Below are 17,458 nucleotides of genomic sequence, written 5' to 3' on the forward strand. Positions count from 1 at the left end.
TCTCGATCATTAAAACAGTATGGCAGTGACCTTTAAATGGATACATTACTAATGAAAAGTACAGAAATAGACCAAAACATGTACAGAAATTTGGCAATCAGTGAAGGTGACTTAGACGATAAAAGAAACACAGCTGCTCTGAGTTCTAAAATGCTCCTTAAGAGGGAGGCAAACGAGAGATCGCCTGAATTCTTGAAGGAGGTAGGCTCTGAATGGGAACTTGACTGTCTCCCCTTCTATTGGGTCTGCCTGTGCTGGAATAAAATACAGCACTCACTGTAACTGTGTGTTCCTTTCTAAATTCAGATAATTTGGGGCAGCTAGACAGCAGGCTGAGTTCCTGCTTCATTCAGCCTCTGTATTGCTGTGCTTGGCTCCTGGCCCCTGAATTCTGATTGGCCTGGGAAGTGGCTGGAGTACCACGGTTTTTAAAACTGCCCTGGTGTGTCCAGTGTGCTGCTAAGGTTGAGAATGGCCACTTTAAATTGTGTATCTTTCCTTCTATAAACTCTGGTAAATCAGTCTTTGATGATGGGAGAGTAAATAAAAGCATATTAAAGTACTTTTAAGCTATGATGGTGCCTAAATGTTATCTGTTGGTGTCATCAGGACCTTCAGGGTGGGGACAGCGGGGTGAATGCGGTCTCCATCTCTGGGGATGCTCACGTTCGTGCTGGGGAGCAGGGGAGACCTTCAATGGCAAACGCTGACTTCGGACTGACCCACCTCCTCCATGTTTCTATCTGACAGCTCCACTGCTGCAGAATAGCTAAGTCCCTGGTCTCTCCTGGGTGTTCTTAGGTGAGCAGGTTGCAGGAGCGGAGAAGCAGCCCTGCTGCCAGCCTGGGTCTGAAGCTTGGTGCCTTCTTCTCTCCCAGGCAGGCAGAGGGAGGCAGTCCGTAAACTGCCATCGACTCCACGGCCCATCTTAACGTTAAACACACTGCTTAGCTGTTCACATCGTCCTGTGAGTCACCTTTCAAAAACATTTTTTTGTAGACAACTTTGTAATAAGTTGTAATTTTCTACATTAACTTTCTAGTAGTTGAAACCTGGTTTATTTGAAAATATAAGCACTTTATTTTTATTCATTAGTTCACGTATCGGTGTTTTTTAGTTTAGTTAGCTTTATCATGAGACTAAAGTAGTCATACTTTTAATCCATTAAATACATATAAATTAGCCCTATTATACACTGAATTTTGTAACTTTCAATCTTTTTAATAATTTTGGTAATATAAAAAACCCTACGTATGGTAAATTAAATAGGAATTTTAAATTTATAAAATTCATTCTCTTAGTAATAAAAGTTTCCTGATTTGTCACCTTATCAACTGTGCCCCCATTTTCCCTCTAATCCTAAGTGAACTTGGGTCATAGCTAAATCTGAAGACTGGGCTCCTGGGGCAGGGTGGAGGTCTTAAGGAGAAGCCTGCTGCCATGGACTGAATTTTTGTCCCCTACTAAAAAAAAATTTATGTTGAAACCTGAATCCTCAATGTAATGGTACCAAGAGGTGGGGACTTTGGGGTTTGATTAGGTCAAGGGAGGAGCCCCATTAATGGGGCCAGCGCCCCCTCTTTTCGCCAGGAGGACAGACTGACAAGTCAGCAGCGTGCATCCCCAGAGCGGCGCCTCTGCTCACCCTGATCATGCCGCACCTGATCTCAGCCCTCCAGCCTCCAGAACGGTGAGAAATGCCTTTCTGCTGCTTCAGCTGCCCAGGCTGTGGTCCTGTCATATTGGCCCGAACCCACTGAGACACCTTCAACATTCTCTCAGGCCCTGAATGTCAGTTGTGAGATTGCGTCTGTGCTCATTGGTGCCGTTTTGTATTTTCTTCTCCCTAACTGGACCATGTAACCTGATAAGCAGGGGTCACTGCAGTTCCTTCTCAGATGCTTCCGTGAAAACTCAGCGCCGTGCTAAGACCAGGCAGGGCATCAGTGAGTAACTCTTTAATTCATGGGGGGCCTTACCAGGAAGTTGAAGCAGCTTAAGCTCCGGGGCCCCTGTCCACCTGGTCGTATGTATTTGTAAAATTAGCAACACAGGCAAGTATAAATGCACCATGAGTTTTTAAAATCAGGATTGTGAAAAATGCAATGTATCAGAATCCCTGTGTTTCTCAAGCAGGAACCTGCAGCGGCCACAGACAGTAGGTACAACTGTCGGTGAAGCTGCGTGCTCTGTGCTTCCTGACTGCCAGCAGGAGCGGATTCTGATCACCTCTGCAACACTGAGTTAGCTTTCTGCTCTCCACGGAAACATTACAAAATAGCGAAGAGCATGTGATAAATATAGAAATCCTTTGTAGAATGGTATTAATTTTCTGGCATATGGAGATCAATTTACTAATAGGCAGGTTATGGCTGTACCATTTGAATATTCTACCAATACAGTTTGCTGTCAGTTAAGCCAAGTGCATGGAAATATAATTCCACTGTTGGTAAACATGTCAGTACTCTAACATGTTTAATTATGAGTTCAATTATGATGAGTCTGTCTTTCAGAAAGAATATTATTCAAGGTGGCACTTTTCAAGTCAAAAACAACACTCGCAAACTTATCAATGTCGTACTTTCTAACACTGTGGGTGATGTGCATGTTTTGACACTGATCTGAATGAAATACTAGAATGCGAACACTGCCACCTGTCCCCTCATCAAAATAAAATGCCTTTGAGGGACTAATCATGCTGCTAGGGCTTGGAGACATAGGTGTGACACTTCTGAGTTGAGCCCTCTTTTGATGACATAGAGGGACTGACTCTCAGTGACTAAGGGCAGATGGGAGAAAAGGCGTGTGGGCTTGCGCAGCCTGGGACAGGAGGCAGAGCACTGAGGAGAGTTTGGAACGGGGAGGCTGAGATAACCAAAGATAACCGCAGCCAAACTTGGCCCATACACAGCTCCACTGGGGAGGGAAAGTGGTGCTTTCTTTTCTTCTGATCTTATGCTTAAAACATTCAACATGTCCCAGAAATACAGCTAGAAATAGTGTTTGGGAAGAAAATTGGCATTAAATATTATTGAAAATAAAATCTGCTGCTTCTGCTTCAGACTGAGGTGGAATAATAGGAGTCGGATTTGATCTTCTACTCGAAACAATGAACCACCAACGTATATGAAGTAATAGTTCCCAAGACATGGAACACTTGACAGTGAAGGAAAGTCATGCCAAGAAATGAAACAATAAAGCAGACGAGCCAAATTATTTGACCCGTCTTTCCTCCTCAGGAGATTTTCAGGCCACAGCACAAGGAGTGGGGACATGGGAGGAGGCCAAGAGTCTCCTTCAAGAGTTGCAGAAGGCTCTGGCTGGTGTGGCTCAGTAGACTGAGCACCAGATTGCAAACCAAAGGGTCACCAGTTCAAGTCCCAGCAAGGGCACATGCCTGGGTTGCAGGCCAGATCCCCAATAGACAGCATGTGAGAGACAACCATACACTGATGTTTCTCTCCCTCTCTTCTTCCCTTCCCTTCTCTTTAAAAATAAAAAGAGTTAGGGAAAGTCCAGTCAAGCATGAAAGGAGCTGGGAAGCTGTCACTTCCACTGTACTTGGAAACACTAAACAAAATGAAAAACCAACAACTCTTCTTAGATCCAGCAGGTAACTGATAATACAGTGCAAACCACTGCAACCAACACTGGAGAGATGAACAGGCAGAAACCTTCGAAGGAACTAGTGCTGGGTACCCTTTGCCTAGTGCATGATGTCTGGCTTTCAACAAAAAATTACAAGGCACCCTAAAACACAAAAAACACAGTTTGAGGAGATGAGTGAGCATCAGAACCAGACTCACATACAGCAGAGATGGTGAAATTTTCAGATCGAGACTTAAAACAACTATGATCAATTAGATAAGGGCTCTAATGGTAATAAGTGAACAATATACAAGAATAGGTGGGCAATGTAAGCAGAAATATAAAAAACTCTAAGAAAGAAATGCTAGAAATAAAAAACACTGTCACAAAAGTGAACAATGCCTTTTATGGGCTCATCAGTAGATGAGACACAGCTGAAGACAGAATCAGTGAACTTGCAGAAACGTTCAACAAAAAATCTCCAAAACTAAAATGCAAAGAGAAAGAGAAAGAAAAAACAAACAAAGACAAAACACCACAAGACAGAATATCCAAGAACTGTGGACACAAAAGGTAATATGACTTGTAATACAAAAGATATTACATACTCATAACGGGGACACTAGAGGGTTCAGAAAAAGAGAAGGCACAAAAGAAACATCTGAAACAACAATCACAGAGAATTTCCCAAAATTAATGACAGCTACCAGATCACATATTTGGGAAGCTCTGAGAACACCAAACAGGAGAAATAGTAAAAATATGCACACCCAGACATAAAATATTCAAATTTAGAAAATCTTGAGAGAAACCAAAGATAGAAAACACCTTGTCTATAAAGGAAGCAAGATAAGAATTACACCGCACTTTTCTTCAGAAACTATGTAAAGTAAAAAGAGAGTGGAGTGCAAATGTTATTAAAAAACCAAACAAACCACCAACTAGAATTATGTATCTAGCAAAGTTATCCTTCAAAAATGAGTAAGAGACAAAAACTTTCTCAGCACAGAAAGTTAAGGGGAATTAATTAAAACAGACCTACTCAGCAAGAAATTAAAAAAAAAATTCTTCAGAAAAAAGGGAAAATGCTTATAGCTCAGAAAAGTGGGTCTGCATAGAGAGAGGAAGAGCATCAGAGAAGGAGTACATGAAAGTACTCGTGATGTACTTTGTTTTTATCTACACAGTTTGTTCAAAATTGTAGCAGCAACACAATATTCAGTGATTACAGCTATGGAGAAGTTAAACGAACAGCTGCAATACCATGAGAGAAGGAAGGAGGAATTGGGAATATTCTGTTATAAGATGAAACAGTGTTATCTGAAAGAAGACAAGGATCGACTGTAAACTCAAGAGCAACCACTAAAAACATTTTTAAAAAGTATAACTGATATGCTGAGAATAAAATATTAAATAACACAAAATGCTCCATCAAAACTAGAGAAGGCCCCTGGCTGGTGTGGCTCAGTGGATTGAGCACAGGCCTGCGAACCAAAGGGCTGCTGGTTCGATTCCCAGTCAGGGCACATGCCCAGGTTGTGGGCCAGGTCCCTGGTTGGGGTGCTGTGAGAGGCAACCACACATTGATGTTTCCCTCCCTCTTTTTCTCCCTCCCTTTCCCTCTCTCTAAAAGATAAATAAAATCTTTTTAAAAACCCCAAAAACTTGAGAAGAAAAAAAGTAGAAGGGAAATAAAGAACATAGAAAACAGGAAAAAATATGATATGCGCTAATTAACCCACCTGTTGTCAATAATCACTTTAAATGTCAATGGTATAAATATACCAATTAAATGACAACAACTTGTCCAAGTGGATCAAACACAACAGGACCAAACCATACGTTGTAAGAATGCCACTTTAAATAAATACAGTCACAGATGACGAAAAGGAACAGAGTAAGATGCTAACACCAATTGAAGAAAGTCAGAATCACCATAGTCATTTCAGACAAAGCTAGAAAAAATTATCAAGGATAAGAAGCAGCCTGATTAAGGGGTCAATTCTCCAAGAAGACATAACAACCCTTAATGTATGTGCACCTAACGGCAAGGCGGGCCCTAATGTCGCCCGACTAAGGTCCTTACAGAAAGGGAAAATTTGAACACAGAGATGCGTATACAGAGAGACGACGTGAGGGGACACAGGGCGAAGATGACCATCTCTCAGCTGAAAAGAGAGACCTGGACAGGCCCTTCATCCCTGGGAGCCCTGGGAAGGAACCACTCCCGACTGCAGACCTGCAGCCTCCAAACAGGAGAAACCCCTTTCTGTGAAGTTGCCCCATTTGTGGAGTTTTACAGCAGCCCTAGCAAACTAAAACAACATATAAATTATAGCTCAATCAAGGTGCTACCGAAAACCAAAACAGAACTACATGCTGTCTACCAGTTAACTCACTTCAAATATGACAGGTTGAACATAAAAACTCTTCCTGGCTGGTGTAGCTCAGTGGGTTGAGTGCAGGCTGCAAACCAAAGGGTCACCGGTTCGATTCCCAGGGAGGACCTATGCCTGGGTTGCAGGCCAGGTCCCCAGTGGGGGCCATGTGAGAGGCAACTACACACTGATGTTCCTCTCCCCCTTTCTCCCTCCCTTCCCCTCTCTAAAAATAAGTAAATAAAATCTTAAAAACTATTCTAGACATTTGCAATAGTATGGTTAACAGGAACAGAAACAAAACCCCCTAGCCTTCCTGGGTGTTTGGGAGCAGTGGCTGTGTGTACCACGAACTGTGGGTCAAGGCTGGGGAAGGCAGCGAGCCAAGCAAGGTGACACCTACATTTACATTTCCAGGGAGAAATGAGAGAAAAGGGGCTCCTGACAAGTCAGAAAAACCAAGAAATGGAAGGGAGTGTAACAAATGCAGATTTTCAAGTTAGTAAAAGTCAAATCCATGGAACTCGACAATTACGTGTGCATTTTCACTCCAGCCAGAACCCTTTCAGGAGTGTGATTCCATCACGTCAACTACTTGCCAGCATCGCCAATGTTATTCCTGTCATTCTGTTTGCCCGCCTGACAAAATCCCAACTGAATAAAAAGGCTTTAACACTGAGCAGTGCTGAAGAAAAGTCCCCCAGATAAATGGATGCCGCTGTAAGGCTATGGTGTCCAACTCACCGCTGTCTTTTTCTTGTCCATTTTCCTCCCCATCCTCTAGGGCTACTATTTCCAACTAACCCTGCTGTCTTTGTACCTCCATCCTCACACCTCCCCAACTTCTGGAACTGGCCACATCACTCAGTTCACGTCGCTTCATTCTCAGACACGAAACCTAAACCATCACACGAGAACTTTCCACTCACCACGTGAACACACACATGCCTGTGTCCACACCCACCGCTTCATCTGCCTCCAACACGGACCTCAGCTTCTCCCTCCTGCTCAGAAACGTTAAATGTACCGACGATCTTGGCCAACCCCTCCCACAAGCCCTGTGTTTTCACCTCTCCCACTGATTCCATCCCACCACCCAATTAGCATTTAAACATGAGGCTCAAGATGTTCCTGTCCTTAAAATTCCTGTCAACCGTTCCCTCGCTACAGCCTCACCCTTCATCACAGTCAGTTCTGGAGTTGTTCGTATCGTGTCTGCCCACTCCATCATGCAGTCCTCACCCCACTGCAACCTGGCGGCAACCTTCGTCACCCCACTGAGCTCGTCCTTGAGGGAATTACTAGCTATGGCCTGGGTGGGGAAGCCAAAGAAAGATCTCGATGACCACAATTCTTTTTTCACTTTTAAAATAAATTCTATTTCTTTCTTTTTAGTGAGAGGGGAAGGGAAGGAGAAAAAGGAGAAAAACATCAATGTGTGGTTGCCTCTTCCATGCTCCCCACAGGGGACCTGGCTCCAACCCAGGCGTGTGATGACTGGGAATCAAAGTGGCGACCCTATGGCTCACGGGCCGGCACTCAATCCACTGAGCCACGCCAGCCAGGGCCAATCTTAAGTTCTAAGATGCAGATTCACTCTTTTCCTATATTTTAATGGGCTACAACTTATACTCAATGGGACTGAAAGCAATGGGCCACTGCTTCTCAGCCATCTGGCGAAGATCAAGCATAGTCACCTGTTTGTATTAATATCTGATACATCCTCTATGTGAGGACAATTTATTAAGTTGATTTCTGGAGCAGTGAGATGGAAGAGGAGCGTCCTCTGGCCACTCCATGCAATGACCCAGTACCACAGTACTTCGGGGAATGGTGCACACACACCAAAAAATGGGTCATAGTTTGTTTATAGAAGGACTTAATAATCAGGTAGATTCTATCAAATGGTGTTTCTGAAGTCTTTTTAAAACTTCTGTATCAAAACTTTTAACTTCACTCTTCCCGAAATACTTGACTCTTTCCGTCTCTGATACCACACCCTTCTATCTTGATTGCTCCTGCTGCCTTCGTTGTGTTCATTTCCCAGCTTCTTTATTACTTTCTCTGGATGGACTGCTGCCCTTTCACGGTTTGGGGATCACCTGTGTGTTGTAGGACAAGCCTATATATAGCTCATCCAATGGTATGTGGCCATGACTTCCAGACTTCAGGTTACACAGTTCCAAAGTACTGGGCCTAGTAATGACTTGGGTCAAGTTGTTGGCCTTGAGGCTGATGATAAATTAGAATGTTTTCATGCACAACTGTATTGTGTAACTTGGTGTAATGTACCCGACCTAGACGAGTGGTCCTCAGCATATGGCGCAGATTACATGCAGCATTTCCCCAGCCTTATACATATATAGGCTGATTTAAAAGGGGTCACGGAGGCTTTCAGGTTTAATACACCACCTACTCACACATTATCCCCACTGTGTACATGCCCTACCAACCCCCCATTCCCAGCCCTTGCCCCAGATCTCAGTCTGTGCACCGACTGCCTCCCAACTCCCCAGTACCTTTCACCACTACCACCTGCCCCGAACATGTATTTCTCGTCTTCCTCTCCAGGTGAACCTGCTACACAGGTGTTAAACGATTTCCACAGACACCATAAGTCAAACACAGTTACCCACCAGTTTTTCATTCACAAATATTTATTGAGCACCTACTATGCACCACACCATGTCAGGCTCTGGGATGCAAGTGAAATAAGGTATCACCCCTGCCCTCCTGGAGCTTACAGTCTAGTAAGGGAAATAGACAGTACACGATGAACTAATACATAAAATAGGTACAGGCTGTAATAAGTGCCACATAAGATATAAACTGAATGATGTGATAAAGATAGTTAGGAAACACCTCCTTCTCAGAATGAATAATCAGGAAAGGCTTCTCTTGTGGTTAAATTTGGGTTTGAAGCCTGGCTCTCCACTTACGAGCTGCACGACCTTAGGCAAGTAACTTACCCTTAGAATGTTTCCACATTTGTGACATGGAGACAATCACACCAAACTCGACAAACGCTCATTACTGTAATAACTGAGAACTCTTCCTTGCCTTCTCACTGCTTTACAAGGCCCTTCCTTTCTTACATACTCCTTTTAATAATCCCGAACAAATGTCCAGCCATTGCGAACATTTTAGTCCTCTACTGGACTCACTTCCAATCAACCCCCCTGCCCCTGCATGTTACTTCCATAAAACCAGTCAGTCGTGTCATCTACGTGCTGCTGGAGCACCCTCCACTGTTACATTTTAACGCACTATTTTGCATACTCTACTGGAGTACAATTTTGGTGGTGACAGGGACCGATCCATCTTGTGTTCCAAGTGCCTGATGCAATGCCTGGCGCATATGTATGTCAAACACTTGACATATAACACTTCCGTAAGGCATAAGCTGTGCAGATGAAAGACACAAAGAAGGAGAGTCTGCTGGAGAAAGGTCCTGAAGATGACAGAAAGGAAAGGGTCGAAGGCCTACATCATCTGAAATCGGAACGGACAAGCAAGGGTGAAGGTGAGCACAGGTGGAATCATGCTGAGGTACTGGCACTGGCTCTTCTGGAGGGGGTGACATACATAATTGGTGAGAATGGGCTACAGAACCATACAGAACCAAGGTAAGGGATAACTGACCGAGAGGGAAGGGTCCAGGGATACGTTCAAGGCTGTGATGATGGAGCGGTCAAAGCTGAACGAGAAAGTAAAGACGAGAGGTGAAGTGGCCGTAGGGAGTTTCAGTGGAAGACAATGTTGTAGGTGAGATAACCAACCATCTCACAGGCCACGCTGTGGGGGGGACCATCCGTAAGAATGAGGATACTGAGAATACCACAACCATCACTCAGGAAGTGAAGCCTTTGACAAACCAAATGGAATGATCGTGTGGCTTGGTAACAGCAGCTGATAGAGCCTCTTGGCATGGGCTGCAAAGGGGCAGATTTTTGTCAGAGGCCTTGGGAGAAGTTTAGAAATCATGATAGAAAGGGCAGCAACAACCACCTTGCATTATGTGGAATATGAACACAGACCACACTGGACACAGCGAGACGTGGCTGCACTTCAGGTGACAAGCACATTTGTCATGAAAAGGCTGAGATGCAGCCGAGCATAGTTTGGGAAGGAGAGGACGGTCCAATGGGCACGACTAGAATACACGCAGAATGAAGGCGAGTAATGGTAAAAATGGAAGATGTGGAAAATTTGCACTTCTTAAGACAACCAAAAAGATGAGTTTCTTATCAAACTTACCCTTGTCCCCTCTAGAAGACTAGCGGCCGTTTCTAGCTGCCTCCCGTCTCTGCAAACAGCACCATTATCCTGGTTGGTCACGCCTGAGAAATGGACTCAGCTTTTACACCTATAGCCACTCAGACGCTGAGTCTCGAGTGTTCCTTTGACTCTAGTGCCCACTCCCTTCCTTATTCCTGTGCCCAGGTCTGAAATGAGTTCTTGTAATTTATGTCTAGGTTCTCTTATCCGCCTCCTAAGTGACGCGCCTAATTAATGCCACTTCGGTTTAGAGGGCTTTTAGGCTCCCAAGTCCACAGTGATGCTCACCTACATGTTTTTTCATTTGTAAAATGGGGACAATACCACTTTCCTTTGAAGTGCTACTGTAAGGAATTAGGCATTTTTGTAAAGTTCTCAGCACATTTTACGTTAGATTGATTTTTGATAACTTGATTATAAATACCTTTGAAGTCTGGGACCAGATCATTTATACTACTGAATCCCACACACTTACAACACATACTGAATAAATATTTGTCGAGTAGTTTGATGAAGGCCAAAACAAGAGGATATTCTATTTCATAACACCACACTTCACTCTCCTTCATTTAAAAAAGGTACGCTTTGAGAATTCAAAATAAGCTTTAAAAGCCACTCAGAAATAAAAAGCAGTTGGGAAATAATGTGGTATGCTGATCAAGAAATTAACACCTGAAGATGGCGATCTGTTCTTCTTTCCCCACAGGTGCCCTATGAACACCAACATCTGACTGGACACACCCAAGAATACCAAGTGAAATAAGCAAAGCTCTGCCCAGCTGTTGTTTCAGCCTTACCCCATTTCCAGTTTGGGTTGGACTGCCTTCGGCTCAGGAGGTCCTACTGGCTTTGGGGAGCTCAGAAAGGCCAGAATGATATTTGTGTGTCAGTATTTTCTAACTAGGACTGGAAAATGTACTCTGGCAAGAGGCTACTTCACAGTGCAAATAAAACTATACAAAAAATTATTGGGACATCTACATATGGGTGTTTGTGGAACATGTCAGATATATGTGAAACTGAGAAAGCCCAGGAAAACCGCTGCTGACTACCTCCAAGTCAGCTGGCCCAGCTCAGCAGGGGTAGAAGGGCAGAGGGCTTAGTTCAGACACCTACAGAGACATAAGTCGTGCATGTTCTTGGAATGCAGTCAGATAGCTCTTCTCACACCACATGTTTGGAGTTTAAATCAGTATATCCACTGGCAAAGGCTACATGAAGCAAGAACTACAAAATGTTCACATCCTTGACCCAGAGATTCACTTCTAAGAATCTTTCCTAAAGAATTATATGCACAAAGACACTCAGCTGTAACATGAAATGCAATCTAAACTGTCCAACAGGGAAAAGCACTGGGAACCATGGCGCACCCCATGGATCATGAAACTAATTAAGGTTGACAGTGTTTAAGGACATGGAATTGTGTCTTCAAATTGAGAATCAAACCAAGACACAAATTATACTGGCAATCAGTAAAACTATGTAAAAACAAGCAGAGAAGCTAGCAAGAAATATGCAAAAATACTCAAGTGCTTTCTCCCCAACCCAGGTGACAGAATTACAGGTAATTATTACTTTTCCTTATACTCTTCTGTGTTGTCTAAATTTTCCATAATGAGAATGCATAATTTTGTTAAATGAAACAAAAACATTATTGAATCAGACAAGCATTAAAGAGGAGTGGACATTTCTACACAGCTTTATTTGTTTCTGCTAGGAACTGGTGTGGTTCCTAGCAACAACAACAACAAATGCTTACAAACCAATCATTTATTTGACAATAGCATCAGACTCTTAAAGCGGAGAAATTCTTAAAAGTCTTTTCCACAACTTTCACCACATTACTGTAAAACTGCAGAAAAAAGCCGGTCAATCAGATTGAGCTGTCCATCACCCATCTGCATGACTGTGAGCTCCCATATCACACGGGTCCAGGACCACTACATACGATGTTAACCCCAAGTTTAAATGGCACACTGCTCTACAGTTTTCAAGATGAAAAGGAAATGAGGAGAAATAAAGGTGTTTACTTAAAACCGTTGAATGCTTTTTGACCAACTAGGGGCTAGAAATGAACAGCACTTCTGAGACTTAAACTAATGCTTTGTAAAAACCAACTTTAAAAAAGACAAAATGTAACTAATAAAGACCTTTAAAGTCTTTAAAGGGCAGAAGGAAAACAGACAATTAGTCACTGAACTGTAAGTGTCCAGGACTGGTCTAAAGGCAGAATGTCTGCAAGGTCTGGATCTCAAAGTCAGAACAGTCTCTGTGGAACACTTCACCTAAAATGCAACACCTTACTTTTCTTCAAATCCCTGAAGATTCTACCCTAGGGAAACTCACTTTATACCAAGAGTTAAAAAACGATTTATTTATATTCAGAATTTCTAATCATGATATTTGCATTCTAGCTTTCCTGAAACACATTAGAGAAGTGTCCTATAACCTAAATGTACCTCTATTATTCCACTGGGCCTTTATAACTGTCCCAGGACCAAAAGCCAGGTATTTATTTATACCTTCTGAGCAGAAACCAAAGTAGAACCCTAAAGTGGCTCGCCTAAGGGTCAGAAGGTCAGAGAATGTAAGCAGACCTTAGGTGTGAAGCTATATGCAGCACCAAGTACACTGTCAGGAGTGACCAAAGCGAGAAAAGCCCTTAACACTTTTACGGGGATAAAGATAACAATAAAGGGTGGCAGGTGCCTTTAAGAGACTGGTAACTGCAGATCCTTTTCTTAACAGAATACTCTACATAATCACCAGTCGGCTGACATCTAAGCAACAGTTAAGATGACCTCCTCTCAAACTGCCTTATACTTAGTTAAAGTCTGGGCTAGCAAAACCAACTGCTAAAAACTGAGAGTCCTGGTGAAAATACTTAGTGACCACACCAAGAAAGGGATAATGGCTTAGTAATCATGCCGTTATCATAAGGCCAAAGGCATAAAGAAAAGTGCTCATCTTCCAAATTACATGGGCAAAACCCCAATTTTAAGATTTTAACTTAAGTGATTTTTTAAAAATGTTAAGTCGCCTGCATGAGATAAATTAAAAATGTATATGTAATTTCAGTGGGAAGCACCAAAACAAACACTAAAGCTGTTCACATAAAACATCAAAAAGGACACAAATCACAACTACAAAAGCAGAGGTAACCATTACAAGAACCAAGAAAATAAACTAATTTCTATTAATATTTTCATTTACCTTATAAAAACTCTGTTGGTTAAATTGGGGAGGGGAGTCTCTGAAAATCTGAAGGGTAACAAAATGATAACAAATATACTTCATTTCTTTATTAACAAATTATATCACACACATCAGGTTGCTTTTTCTATCTGAATACAGAGTTAACAGAAATTACATCTGTATTTAAAGCAGCAACATAAAATTTTACCATGAATAAATTCTGTAACTGGGCCAAAACACTGTAACATGGACTGGAAATCTAACGATGAGATAAAACTGGCAACTACGGCACAACTACTCCAAGTTTATTAGGTGAGGGGAGACTGGAGTCAAAGGGATGATACAGGAAACCACATGGACCTACGTCCATACAAAAGGTACACACAGGCCATGAAAACCCGAGGTGTAAAACCCAAGCATTGGACAAGTCGGCTCCCTGGAGCTGCCCCGGCCCTGAGGTGAAGCGTCTCTATTCTAACTGAAATTGATGCTCTTCATCTGGGTACTTCAGCCTGAGAAGCAGTTAGGTTAGTTGTTTCATTAAAAAGGGCTTTATCTTTAAAGTAGAGACAGATTGGGGAGAGAAAGCTAAGCACTGGGAAAGTATTAACTCCTGGAGAACTCGAAAATTATTTAGGAAGCCAGACGAAGCAAAAGAAAATATGGAAGTTAAATAAAAATGGGTGAAATTCAGTTTCTTGAGGGGTTTAAACTCAAACACACACTATCAGACAGTGGTTTTCAACGTGGGGTTCAGGCTCATCCTCCTAACCACACTTCCTTAATTAAATTCAAACATTTCCATTTCGTCTTTTGTGATTTCAGGAAAGATTTCCCTTTAAAAAAGGAAATCTGACGCCATCCCTATCTCTTGCTATTTGCTTTCTCTTTCAATATAATCAGAGATCTAAAACATATTTTGGTCAGTGTTACAAAAATCTGAAACGTTTCAACAAAGACTTGAATATTATTCTATTAAGTAAACAAGCAAAATAAGTTCTTAGAAACAAGTTAAACTTTGTTTTACCTCCCCTAAATCTGTTCTTCCACTGCCTCCAAGCTCTCAATACTTCTGGATGGTATGAACACAATTCTAACACTCCCAGCCACCTTACTCCAAAAACATTTCCTTCAATGGCTGCACAGAATTTCTTTTTTGAAAAGGCAAGCCCAAAATTTATAGAAATCCCTACAATGAAATGTTCAGTTACCAAAAACACACATCACGTCAGGGCAGAATCTGCGTAGTGTTCTTCAACATACTCGCTAATGCAGAGCAGCCGCATCCTAGACCTCCTCTCTGTATTCAGTAGCAAACAATACCAAAATGCAAATGACAACCAGGGGAAAAAATGCGTAACACAAAGGCCATTTTCTTTGATGCAATCAAGAAGAAAACTGGGCCTGCAGAAGAGAAGTGGAACCCAAGCTTTGGCCACTCATCAAGACTTCATCAGTTCAATGAAAGAGACCAACTCTCCACGTCAGGGACTCATTTGGCAAGCTTAATTTCTTTCCATATTATTTTTCCTTCACATCGGGTTAAACAAACGTTGCTGTCATTTCAGAATCATTGATTACATCTTTTTTTGAATTAGAAAAAAGTTTACTCGAACATTTACATGATTTTATTGCTGTTTATTACAACCAAAAATATGTTTAACTGATTTGTAGAATCCATCCAGTAACATGAAATTGAAATCCATCTCCCAAGAAGATACAGTTAATGGCTGAATGCATCTGATGCTGAGAATATAGCGTGAATAAGAAAAGTCTCGTGTGTCATCTGGTTCTTGCTGCAGTCATCTGTGTTCATCTCTCAGAAAGCAAAAGAATCCATTTGACGTTTTAATAAATATCAAAGTAATTGTTTTAAAAAAATAGCTTCCATGGACCAGAGACCCAAGAAAGAGCAGTTTTGATGAATGACCCCTAGAACTGAGTGAGTCCTCCTTTAGTCCAATGCGATGATGTCAGGAATGTTACCCCCACTGCTGGTTATGACTCCCGTCTCACTCCTGTTGCTGGGTGAACTAACATGAGCACTGCTCTCATGGGGGCTGGTGGTGGTGACAGACGTACTGCTTGCTGTTAAGGGTGAGGTGAGACTATCCAAAAACATAGGAGGACAGTACTGCTTGAAACAAACAATGATGCTGATGAGGAAGAGGCTACATTGATTTTAAATATACTAGAAATTGTTAGATATGCACAAGTGAGAGCCATGTTATTTAAATCCCAATGGGATTTAATATTTTCTCAAAACTTCACATCTTTGGATGGAAGGTGGCATGAATTTAGCTATTTCACATTACTTAGTGAATGTAGCATATTCTTGACTCTCTTAGAATTTGTTGACCAAATATGTCAACAGTACTTAACAGTAAATATAGGCCCCATAATCATGATTCGTAATTAATCTCAAAAAGATTTTGCTCACTGAATGTATTTACACCAGGTTTAAATCACACTGCAAAAGGCTAGTAAATACTTAGTTTTAATGATATTGAGCAAAAATACCAATGCAAAATTCAAGAATTCTTTCAAAATTTAGTGTCAATCAGATCATTTAGGAATAATGTTAAGACTGATGAGCTAAATAGTGGCATTTGACTCCTTTGTACATACATGTAACAACACCTGTGTAACTCCAAGGCCTCATTCATCCTAAAGCAGATGCATGATGGGTAACTACCGTGTGATGCTCAGAACAGAGAACTGTATCACGTAATCACAAACTTTCAGTATAAATCTTAAAGTATATCTAATCTAATCTTCTTGACACCACTCTGTAAGAGTTCATATTTGTTTCCTGACCAGCTTGTTTGCAGATTCCTTAACAAATTCAAACCTGAGTTTAATCCTCTAGTACTGACCAAGAGGGAGAGAGACAGACGAGAGCTAAAAACTTCATGTAATCGGAGAATATTTTATGTAAGACATGGCACTGACTTTAGTAAAGTAAGTGAGGTCCAGTATATACAAGAGAAATCCTAAGTTTATCTTCAGACTGGATGAAAGATCAGTAAGGACATCTAATCAATATCATCGATTCTATAGTCGGCTGTAAGGAGAGACATCAAGTTACAGAACAGGAGTCTAGAACCGGGGCTGTTCAGATTACATCATCGTCAAAAAGGTATGGGAATGGCAGCCCCAGGTTTAAGCTGGTGGTCAGTGAAAGAAAAACAAATTCAGGCTGACTTTCAAAAATGTAATTTAATGTTTAGGATGAATAACTGTCTTGGTTCATCAATAAAACAAATACCATGAGGATACTGGATAAGGGGAAAAATGAATAGTTCTTAAAGAGTTCTAAAAAAAGCTTAACTCTTAGGTAGTAAACTTTTCTAAAAGCAAATTGATTTCCTACTTTCCACTATAACTGCACAAAGAACCTGGGAAAAAAGCCAAACACTTACATTTTATTTCCCCTACTTTTCAGGCAAATGTAACTGCCCCGTAGTAAAAAGGTCCTCTACTTTATTTACAAAAATGAGTGCTAGATACCACAGCACCGCCTTGTTGCTGCAGGCTCTATGCCCTGCACTTTTGTAATAATCAGGTTGTAGCCATTTACCTCCAACTCCCAACCCTTGTGTGTAACTGACACAGCTGCGCAGGAGCAAAAGGGGGTGATATGGAGGTGAAGTATAACAAATCTAAAGATTCTGTGAAAAACTAAAGGTACAACCTCACCCTTCTATTGGCTTACAATCAAGTTAGCCTAACACTAAGCATGCCAAGTAATGCTATGAATGAGCATCCTCTATGATCCAAGATAATTTTTTAAGGGTGGTTCATGTAAAAAAAATAAAAGTAAGAATTTTAAGACTGAAGAATTCATTTCCTAGAATATAGAAATACTTTTTGCCATAGATAGAATCTATTGACGTCACAAAGTCAACTCAGGGTGAAAAGAAATTCTTCATTCTATACACGTTAACTTGGGCCCAAATTTCTGGTTTTGGCCCTGGCTGGTGTGGCTCAGTGCCGGCCACAGAGTGCCGGCCTGGGCA

At 41.7% G+C, this 17,458-nt stretch overlaps 1 protein-coding gene and 1 non-coding gene across 5 annotated transcripts in view; one reads left to right on the forward strand and one right to left on the reverse strand.

The window, feature by feature from the left end:
* Nucleotides 1-7,623: 7,623 nt before the first annotated feature.
* LOC118980560 (U2 spliceosomal RNA) lies at nt 7,624-7,810 on the forward strand. Its single transcript, XR_005065134.1, has one exon. It is a non-coding gene; the product is annotated as a U2 spliceosomal RNA (small nuclear RNA).
* Nucleotides 7,811-11,846: 4,036 nt separating this feature from the next.
* Nucleotides 11,847-17,458, reverse strand: part of PIAS2 (protein inhibitor of activated STAT 2) — a 70,068-nt gene continuing 64,456 nt past the window's right edge. For 2 of the 4 annotated variants that reach the window (XM_037033827.1, XM_037033843.1), the window contains exon 14: nt 11,847-15,576. In XM_037033827.1, the coding sequence (XP_036889722.1) occupies nt 15,394-15,576 (183 nt within the window). In that variant the 3' untranslated portion in view covers nt 11,847-15,393. The remainder of the gene's footprint in view (nt 15,577-17,458) is intronic. The other 2 variants (XM_037033849.1, XM_037033835.1) reach the window with 2 other exon arrangements.

The sequence above is a fragment of the Sturnira hondurensis genome, unplaced genomic scaffold, assembly GCF_014824575.4.
Source record: "Sturnira hondurensis isolate 20B ecotype Veracruz unplaced genomic scaffold, ASM1482457v3 Scaffold0001872, whole genome shotgun sequence".
In the NCBI taxonomy this organism is placed as follows: domain Eukaryota; kingdom Metazoa; phylum Chordata; class Mammalia; order Chiroptera; family Phyllostomidae; genus Sturnira; species Sturnira hondurensis.